Source organism: Dermacentor albipictus, chromosome 1, assembly GCF_038994185.2.
Source record: "Dermacentor albipictus isolate Rhodes 1998 colony chromosome 1, USDA_Dalb.pri_finalv2, whole genome shotgun sequence".
NCBI lineage: Eukaryota > Metazoa > Arthropoda > Arachnida > Ixodida > Ixodidae > Dermacentor > Dermacentor albipictus.
This window is the reverse complement of record NC_091821.1, coordinates 467,759,950-467,770,207: the sequence shown is the minus strand read 5'-3', so window position 1 is coordinate 467,770,207 and position 10,258 is coordinate 467,759,950. Positions and strand designations below refer to the sequence as shown.

The 10,258-nt window shown below is 45.1% G+C and overlaps 1 protein-coding gene across 1 annotated transcript; it reads right to left on the bottom strand.

The window, feature by feature from the left end:
- Positions 1-668: 668 nt before the first annotated feature.
- On the bottom strand, positions 669-6,467 carry LOC139054825 (uncharacterized). Its single transcript, XM_070532450.1, has 2 exons — positions 6,088-6,467; positions 669-4,530 (listed from the first exon to the last, which is right to left on the bottom strand). Exon 2 carries the CDS (start codon positions 4,310-4,312, stop codon positions 3,143-3,145), a length of 1,170 nt encoding a protein of 389 aa, XP_070388551.1. The 5' UTR covers positions 4,313-4,530; positions 6,088-6,467; the 3' UTR covers positions 669-3,142.
- Positions 6,468-10,258: the final 3,791 nt, after the last annotated feature.

Here is a 10,258-nt window from a genome sequence, read left to right as displayed (position 1 = left end):
TGGCGCAATGTAGCCAAAATAAGTAATTATAAAAAACTGCATCAACTCCAAATACACACACGCAAAAGAAAATAGTCGGGATTCTCTATAGCGACGTTTCCAACCCCTTGACTGATATTTCATACAGCTCGTTGCATTAATTAAAATACCTGCAGTGCATTGTTTTCATAACGCGCAAAAAAAAAAATGTGCGCTTAAGTTTACCCGCACAAACACGCGGCGCAAATTCGTAGAACGCCACCAGTGCAGCCCCCACCGTCCAAGAATATATATAAAAAACTAGTCAATAATAATAGCATATAATTATAACGTGAGCGTCGGTGCAATCAATGGAGAATTCGATTTTATTTGTTATAGAAAATCAAATGCAATGCAGTAAACAATGGATAGAATTCAGCATACGGCTTCCTGGAGTCTAAAAAAAAATCTGCCTTGAAACTTGACATGGTGACGACGCAAATTGTGGGTATACAATTGAAAATAATTGCTATAATGTGTTCGCGTATGAGTAAGCTTCTCAAAAGGAGTTTCAAGTGTTTCCATGGTATGGCAAGCTTATATCTTGATTCATAAAGTTTTTTTTTTATTCATATTGGTCAATTATGTTTAAAAAGAGAATTGCAAATTTCAATGGTTTTGTTTTTTACCGGGGGAACACAGAGTTGAGCCACTGTTTTGAAACAAACTTTTATTTAAAGGCAGTTACAAGTAACGCCGACACCCTCACTCATGACAAAACAACTTTCACTTGCTGTGTCCAGACACTTGGTTCAAGTTGCATGTAATGCTTCATCTCCAAGCTTTGCGTGGTTTCTTAAAGGCATTGTGAAATCTACACGGTGTTTTTATTTTACACCTCCTCATCTCACAGCACAAGATCTGAAATGCGTGATTAAGAAGAATCAGGCCAGCACATATTCACAGAAACGAACTCTTCACAGTGCAGTTGACAAGTGCAAAAATTACAGCAGAAACTGTCAGTCACATGATATGAGCAAAACATAACTGTTCTTTTTGCGGGAAAGCCTCAGTCCCATGCCGACATTAACCCATATGGTGGTCATCACTGGCAATGTTTGAAAGATTTTCATAAATTAGAGACTGAATGTCTGGAGTGTTTATCATAAGGGAAGTAGAAACTCACACGTCTTCTAAACAGCACTTTGCAGTGCTAAATGTATGTTGGCTATTGATAGTAATAAATAGTATGACTGTTACAACTGTTAAACAAGACAAAAGCTCACAGGAATATGAAGGCTTGAAGTGATAAACAGTGTTTGGAGGGGGAATGTAGCTGTAATGAACCTTTTGACAAAGATTTGTCTTCGTCAGTGCTGCAATTAAGTTCTGCACAGCAATCTTTATGCACGCTTAGCTCACTTTCCCACACCGTCAATGTAGGATGAAGAGGAGAATAAGATAGTGCGTACAATGAAGTTGAAGTGTAGAAAAGAAATGGGGAGACAGTGAAAGAGAAGGTAGGAGCATTGTTGTAGATTATTCTTCCAAGGTTGCTCTTCCAAAAGAAAAAAAGAAAAAAATATTAAATGTGTAAGGAAGCATTGCCAATTATTATTCTGCCACCATAAGCACCATAAAGGATGCAATATAAAACTGATCTGATATGTAGAGTGGCCTAAAGCTTTCTGCATAGTTTTTACTATCATTATGACACTGTCTGCTGCAGCCAAATATGCAGAAGTTTTCATTGAGTGCACATGACCAGAGCAACTTATCCAGACTGCACACAACACCACTGCATATACCCTCTATTTTGGTAATCTGAAAAATAAAAGTTTATTCAAATGGGCAATAAAGAACATCAGATGGAACACAACATCTAGATCGAATTATGAGGCATGCCACAGTGCGGGACTCAGTATTATTTTGACCACCTTGGGTTCTGTGATGTGCACTTGAATTCAACTACACGCTTTTTTTTTTTTTTTCATTTCACCACCACTGAAATGCAGCCACCTTTGCTGGGATTGAACCCGCAGGCTTGAGCTCAGCAGTGCAACAACATGACTACTGCGCTACTGAGTGTTTACACAAATTTATAAGTAGCAAAACACATTGGAGGCTTTTGCACACTGAAACACTACACACCGTCCAATGCGCTTCCTATGTACAGACATACTTACCAGCGGCTCATATGACAAGCATGGAGGCGTGCTCTAACACACTACAATCCAACAGCTGCCACATACCAGAGATAACCACTGGGTCTGTACCTATTTTCACAGAACACTTACCAGCAGCTCATACAACAAGCATGGAGGCATCTCTCGTGCTCTAACACACATACCATCCAGCTGTGACATATGGCTGCACACCACAGACAAAAACAGACGGGCTAATCATCAGAGACCACATGTCATGATTTGTTTATATGCGAGCCCTCAACCTGCTTCTATAAGGCATGACAGCACAGCACTACTGCACCACTTCTCTCTTCCTAACTGCACTGGAGGCTTGTTACCAGTAATCGTGCCCTGCTGACGTGGTTATCTCTTCAGTTTCTATGTTGCTGTCCCTAAGCTGTTATTTAAGGACTTCCTTTTGAGCTTCAGTGGGCCTTGAAAGGCTAGATGATGGCTGCGACAATCTAGGGTTTTTTGTAGAGTGAAATCTTAACAGGTGCACAACTTTTTTGTTGGCTGGTTCATATGAATGGTCTGGCATCTTTCTTTTTGGGTCACTTTCACTTTCCACAAGCATGAAAACTGGCTAAAACAAATTGTTTGCCTTCTCAGCCACACCCTCAGAGACTTCACCATCTGATATTGCCTGTCTGACTGAGTCCATTTTTGCTCTTAAGAGTGTTGAGCTTGACACTGCTTTGGCTGCTTCCAGCTTTGTTATACTCCGTACAATGTGCAATGCCCGACTTGCCTCACATGCTTCTTTGGGTGAGCTCTCATGGGCCTTGTTGCTGCTAGTTGGATTAGCGATGACCGCACAGTGACTGTGCTTGCACACACACTGCGCATTCCTTGCACCTCAAAGGACAGCAAGCACCATCTTTCACTTTTGACACTTTGTATGAGAGCCCTTTAATAGACTGAGATGGCACAGTCCATATGCCATCTTCATTTATTTTGGCACAAGCTGCCATTTCACTGCCAGACCTGTGGTTTTTCTAAATTGTTCTCCGCTCCTTACCCTTTGCCCCTTTCATCATCTGGCTAGCCCTTTTCATTAAAAAATGATTTGTCAAGTCCATGAGGGCAGAAATTAGTTTGTCACCATGCTTATTCTGTTTTCTCTCCAGCATAGTACGCTTTAACGTCCTGTGCTTGCTCTCAAGGTGCATGTTAGTGTTGACAGCTGCTCTAGTCCTAAAGCGATAGGCCCACTCTTGCGGCCTAACTGCATAGTGGTCTTTGAAGTACTTGAGGAAGTCCCTCAGTTTTTCTTCCTCACTAGAAAGGAATTGCTTAAAATAATCTTCAAATGCCTTTTCCACGAGGAACTCTAAGAGTAGCCACACACTATGGTAAACATGTGGCCTTAGCTGTCTCTCTACACACTCGAGTGTCTTCTTACGCCAATTGTTATCCACATGCCAGGCACAGAGAAGTTTCTGTTTTGCGGCACCCATGACCCTGGACCATGCTTTGTAGAATTGCGAGGCATCATCAGATATCAATGTCTTAGCGGCCACTTTTTTGGCCATGGCCGACTCCAGATATTTGAAGAATGCTGTCAAAGTTTGCTCGTTCATGTGGTTGCAGATGAAATAAGCTATAGCTACAACTGATGCTACTTTATCTAGCACCAGAAGCGTGGTCAGGTCAAACAGGTACTCTATAGTACCATGTGTGGAGTCAAGACATACAGTCCCTGCAGGGCCCAATTTTTCTAGTAGCTCCTTCTGAGGCTCTGTCATCAGAACAAGAGCAAAGTCTGCTGAAGAAAATGTACCACTTGGGTCCACTGCACCTTGTGCCTTGTACAGGCGGACAAGTGTTTCACCTTTTTCTTTCATCACAAGCACCCACATGTCTACACTGACAGCGTCATTAGTGTGACAACGTTCAGGAGCAGCAATGTTAAACTGCCGTTTGATGTTATGCAGGGTTGAGCACTCTGCCAAGTGCACTGGCCTCAGCTTGGATGCCACAGATGTTCTTATTCGCTTTAGAATGGTTTTCATGGGCACACCCCTTTCTAGGTTCTCTGCTACGCTGGCCTTTTCGTTGTCACTCATTCCCAAGTGCTGAATTTCTGGTTTATGACCATAATGGTTTCTTTGATACCTGACTTTTATGGTGGTGCTTTCAGGTGTCGGACTCTGAGTGTTGTCCATTGTGATGGTAATAAATGAAAGACATATCTTACCAGACCTACAGCTCCCCTGACTTTTCTCCCGACGGTCACTATGACCTTCCCTTTTCCTTGCCTCGCCTGATCTATTACAGTAATAGTGGATCCTTGTCTCTCCACTGGCCAGCTTTTTGGGGTCCCTGGGCAAAATGAACCAGCAGTTTTGGCTACCCTCTTCTTCTGCTTTCCATTCATGAAATTCTGTAATAAAAGCACAAAATAGCATTTGATGGTGACAAGTACTTTGGGGAGAGAGATGCAAACAAAAATAATCACTTTGAAGGCTTTGGACACGGGCTAACGTAGCATTTATTTTACTCCCTCACCTTCAACTCGACTGTGTCATGAGGTCACCCTTGATATTGCTCAAATTTCTGTTAAAATTGAATTTCAAATATGCAATGCGCAATAACTTCAAAAAATTTATCATATTAGTTTTGTTTTAATAAGAAACAAGTATGAAACTTAAGCATGATCTATGCTCACTCCTTCCTCAATATTGAATCAGACTGTACATTCACAGCAATGCTGTTATGATAAGACAAAGACGAACTGAGAGCACGTGGTGCAAGTTACGCCCCAGAACAGTGTGAATCCCTTCCCTCAGTTTCTTCTTGAAAAGCTCCTTCTTTTCAAGAAGAGCTTGAATTTTTACTGTAGATAGGGGCTTGGCGAGGGAGTGTTCCATGGTCACGCGGTTATGATCTGGCTTGGGCATGCGCCTGGTTCGAAGAGGCAGCATTATGTGTGATTTCAATAAACCAGTTGCTAGTCTGCGTTCGTCCTGTCTTCTTCTACGTTGGTGTCTTTTCCCAAGTGCAGTTTAAGTTCACAAAAAGATGTCTTACCAAGTAGCCTCCTAACACACTCTTCTTAAAGAAAAAAGGATTGCGCGTGCGTCAAATTTGGCTCTATTTTATGAAATCTACAACCAGAGTCCTTCAATTGAAGGATTGTGGTACTACTAAAGAATTTTCCCAAAGTGCGCCGGGAGACCAAGCCGCTGACAGCCGCAATTGCAAGTGTATTGCGGTCGGCACTGAGGCGAATACTGTACCACGCACGCAAGTAGCGCAAAGCAACGTGAGAACGCAGTGCAAATCCCTCCTCTCGTTTAAGAAAAAAAAAAGAAGGGGGGGGGGGAGTAGGGTGCGCGAGCGTCACATTTCGCTCTATTCTATGAAATGTACTACTAAAGAGTTTGCCAACAATACGCTGGGAAACCATCCCGGCGACATCCGCAAATTCAAGTATGGTCCCGGTTCTGCGTCTCTGCCGCATTGCAACGTGCATTGAGGCGAAGACTAGGCCACGCACGCATGTGGCACAGAGCAACGTCAGAACGCAGAACAGCTTACTCCTGTCGCTTAAAAAAAAGAAAAAAAGATGTGCAAACGTCAAATTTCACTCCACTTGCTGGGCAGGAAAGCAGACCATGCCAAACGTATGTCATGTAGCGCATCGCTGGGAGCGCGCACACATGACTATACTATATATAGATAGATAAACAGACAAATTAAATTTAACGAGGATACAAACTTCAACATACCCCAAGGAAATAAATTAGGCACGTGCGCAAAAGATACTCTTCGCGAAACAGATGGAGAAAGAAAAAACAAAGGCCCGCAAGGTATAAACAACTGCTTTTGGAGGCACACTGCGCAACAAGAAATTTAAAAAAGTCCGACATATAATATTGCGTTTAAACGTCATTTGCTTACGATGACTGAGAATAAACTTAATAAAACTGTTCCTCACCCTTATTGTTCCGGAACACAGGTGCACGTAGTCAGCCTCGAAGTTGTGCGCAGCGATCTGGTGCACCGAATACTTCTCCATTGTAGGCAGGGAAGTGCCACATACGTCGCATTTCATCAATTTCTTGACATCCACGGCCATTCTGTGAACGTTCCTGATGTGTTGCAGCATGTTCTTCCTCTGCATGAATAGTTGGCTGCAAAATTCGCAGCGACGATCGTCATCGCCGATGGCAGCTCGATCACAGACGTGCGCCATTCCGAAGCGGAGAGACGGCGTTTAGAAGCACGTGGTTTCTGCGTCATTGCACGCGCTAGGATTGTTGTATATTCCGGCAGTAATACAGGGAAGAAACCTCCCCAATCACGTGACACACTAGGTATTCAGTGGCCTCATAGGGACAGTTGGAAACCAACTTAAGGAACCAACATCCGGGAACGCAGGGTCACGTGGATGCTGCCTTCTATTGTTCACCGGCCTCAGCCGGCCTGCGGGGAAACGCATGTCTGACAGAGCCCCCAATGTGGAAACGTGATGCAGCGCGGTCGTGCCGTGGCGCGGTCTCCGCTTTGTTTACATCGTTCCGCCCGCGGGTGTCTTCGCCGCTCGTTCTCACGGTGCTCCGTTTTCAACGGCGGCAGATCGCCCGCTTGCGCAACAGCGATGCAAAGATTGCAATGCGGTTTCGCGAAGGTTGCCGACGCCGACAGATTTTTTCGTGGCGGGAACCTCACGAAAGAGGAGCGTCTGCTTCCGCGCATGTACGGCGTTCAACAAATCGTGGACGGTGATGTGACAGTGAAAGCAAAGTGCGTGTCACAGGTGTCCTACAATATCGTATACGACGTCGAGTTAGAAGAATGCACAAAGTTAAGAAGTTTAGTCACATTTATTTCTATATGATGCAGGCACAAAGCGGTCATGCGTGCATACTTGCAGAGATGTGCAGGGACAGTGACGATTGCCGTTAGTTTCCTCGGTAGCTGAGCGCGCACACGGCTGCTCTCATATTGTGCTTTCACCTTTTGCTGCTAAATTTCTTGGCTGGAGCATTAGTAAATTACACGTTTTTGTTCGTTCTGATTTGCGCGGAGCTGTCAGCGAACAACGGCAAGCGTTATCGATGTCTTCGCTTCGTGAAGCATGCTTGTTTTTGCGTTGAACCAGTGTCAGTGCGAGGTTTCATTTTACATATGACGTGTTGAGAGAGTTCAATGCTTAAAATGCGATCCGTTGCCTGCATCTTCCGACGCTGCTCTCTGATTAAAAGATTACCATCGCCTACTCACTTACCAAATAAATAATTACAAGAATATTTTGTTTGCAGCTGTGTTACATCAGCTATACCTCTTACGTTTATCTGCTGGGGCACAGCTCATTTAGGGCGATCGAGAGATGGTGTTCCGGCACCCCAATATTCGCGAGCATGTGTTTATATATAACCTATTTAGAGAGGGGGATTAAATGCCACACGGCTACGCCTATGCTTGTCTGCTCTACGTATAACAAATCGAAAATTGTGTACTTACGGGCAACGGCGCATATCTTGCGATTCCACGTTTATTGCACAGGTTAATCAGCTCTGCATGGTCACGAGAGAAAATGGTGCAGTTAAGAGTGTTTTCAGGATTCACATGTCTCAGGAATACTTATTACCTCCGGGGGTTCTTTAACGTGCACAAAAATCAAAGCACACGGTAACAAGGGCGTTCTTGCACTTCGCCCCTATCGAAATGCGGCCGCCGTGGCCGGAAGTCGAGCTCGCGATCGTCGAGCTCAGCGACGCAACACGCATGCATTTACCGCTAACAAGCGGCGGCATGTCAACACAATTCAAGAACACGCGGCACGACTAAACAAACGGTTGCGCGCTAAAAACCGGCATATCACTATTCCGTTTTCATCGAGCGGCCGTGATATTGCACGCGAATACGAAAGTATCGTACTTGACTCGGCGCACTGCAGTTATCCATGCTTGTCGTCTGTCCTTCTCGTACCCCTTCAACGGAAATCTGTAGAATTTTATGGGCGGCGTTCGACCTTTCGTGTTTTCGATGCTGTTGTGGCAATCAACAACACCGCAGTATTGCGTGCCACCTTTCCTGGCTGATGAGGTCGCACGCGCCATCGAAAAAAATTGGAGGACGCTTAAGCTTCGCCTTCAAGAGTGGAACGCGAAAGCGTTCCCGTCGACCCGCCAAGGGGTGTAAGACAATGGCTACGGCACAGCGACTACGCGCCCCGCATCGGACGCGGTGAGCGTCGAGCAACGCAGCGTTCGGCGCGGCAACGAAACGTGCGCCTGAGCAAGCGACGCACGCCTGAGCCTTAGAAACAGCTCGTTTCTAAGGCAACACCGCATTCACTAGAGACGCTTTTGTACCGCTTTGAAGCATCGAACTCGTGGCTGAGTGTGAGACTCTCACACTCAGCCGCGAGTTCGATGCTTCAAAGCGGTACAAAAACAAGGCTTCACTTTTTTCAGCAGTGAAGTTAAGGTCTTAGCGTACGCGGACGACATAGTCGTGTTTTGCACTGATGCTAGAAGCGTGCAGGAAGTTGTCAGTGTTGCTAAGGCGTTCTGCACAGCAACTGGTAGCGTGATCAGTTGGTCGAAATGCCTTGGATTTTGGCATGGCAACTGGCAGAGCACCCCCGAGGTGTACTGTAATATGAATTGCACCGTCTCCCCCGGAAATTACCTCGGTGTTCCGCTAAATAACTACCTCAATGCTGATGAATATTGGTCTGAGGAAAATAAACGCGTCAAAAATGCTACCGATAAATGGGGTGGCCATAACTTTTCAATGTTCGCAAGAGCTTCCGTTTGTAATATGTTTTTAATTGCAAAAGTGTTCTACGTGTTGCAAGTGATGGCCATGGCAAGAACTTCGGTTCAAAAAATCCACCGAGTGTTTGCGACCTTTATTTGGGGATCGCAATGGGAGCGCACAAGCCGGTGCAATTTGTTTCACAAGGTGCAAAATGGTGGGCTAGGGCTCTCGCACCTGTTTTTCAAGCAGCTAGTAAGCAGATTCTTCTTTGTGCGGGACCAAACTGATGTGTTTTTGAGAACTGTGATCCAAGCACGATTGCAGGATTATCTATCTGACTTTGTCGTGTCATCTGTTTCTTTTGGAGCTGGACCGCTCAGTCCTTATTTGCGTGAAGTGGTTACTTCTGTACGCCTGCTCAAGGCAAGGTTCTCATATGAATACTTGTGTGATGTCACGAAAAAGCGTTTGTATTCGGATATTCTCGATGTATTTTTACCATTACCGCTTTACCGAGCTGCCTACAGGCTAGGTCCTGAGCGCGATGTGCTAAAGCGCGTTAAAAAAATGCCAGTGAGACCCTCTGCTAAAACGTTCTTTTTTCAATTACATACCGACACTCTCCCTGTAAAGCCATGGTTACAAAGCAAAGGTCTTTTTGTACCTTGGTCGGTAAACTGCTTAATCTGTAATAAGCCAGAATCAATTGAGCATATTTTTATTGACTGCCATGACGCCGTATTTCTGTGGGACGTCCTACAAAGAACACTTAAAAAAGAATTGCCGATAAGCCCTTTTGGAATCCGGTTTCTTCCACGTGCAGAAACAGGGGAAGCGCCGAGTGATATGCTAATGCTGCTTTGCATGCACAGCGTATGGAAGACGAGAATGGACATCAGACATTGTCATATACAGGCTCACTCAGCAAGACACTATTTTGTTGAGAGCATTATATACACACGAGACTTGTTCAGAGCACTATGTGAACCCCCGGAATGGCTTCCTGTACTAGACCAATTGGTTTCTGTGAAGCCCTTTTAAACACCTTACACTGGCCGAGCTGTGGCTGGCGTTTTTAGAATATGTACATGTCGTGTAATTGATCTTTTTGTTTGCGTTTGTGAAAAGGCAATAAAGAAAAAAAAACTCGTGGCTGAGTGGTAGTGTCTCCGTCTCACACTCTGGAGACCCTGGTTCGATTCCCACCCAGTCCATCTTGCAAGTTGTTTTTTATTCATGAAATGCCTGCTGGGATTTATCGCTCACGGCCAACGCCGACGACACCGGCTTTTATGCGACACGAGATCCTTAACGCTATCGCGTTAAAACAACGCGCCCGAGCTAGCGCGAGCGCTCCCGCCGAACAGAACACGGGCGCGCGCTCGCGCAGCGACGAC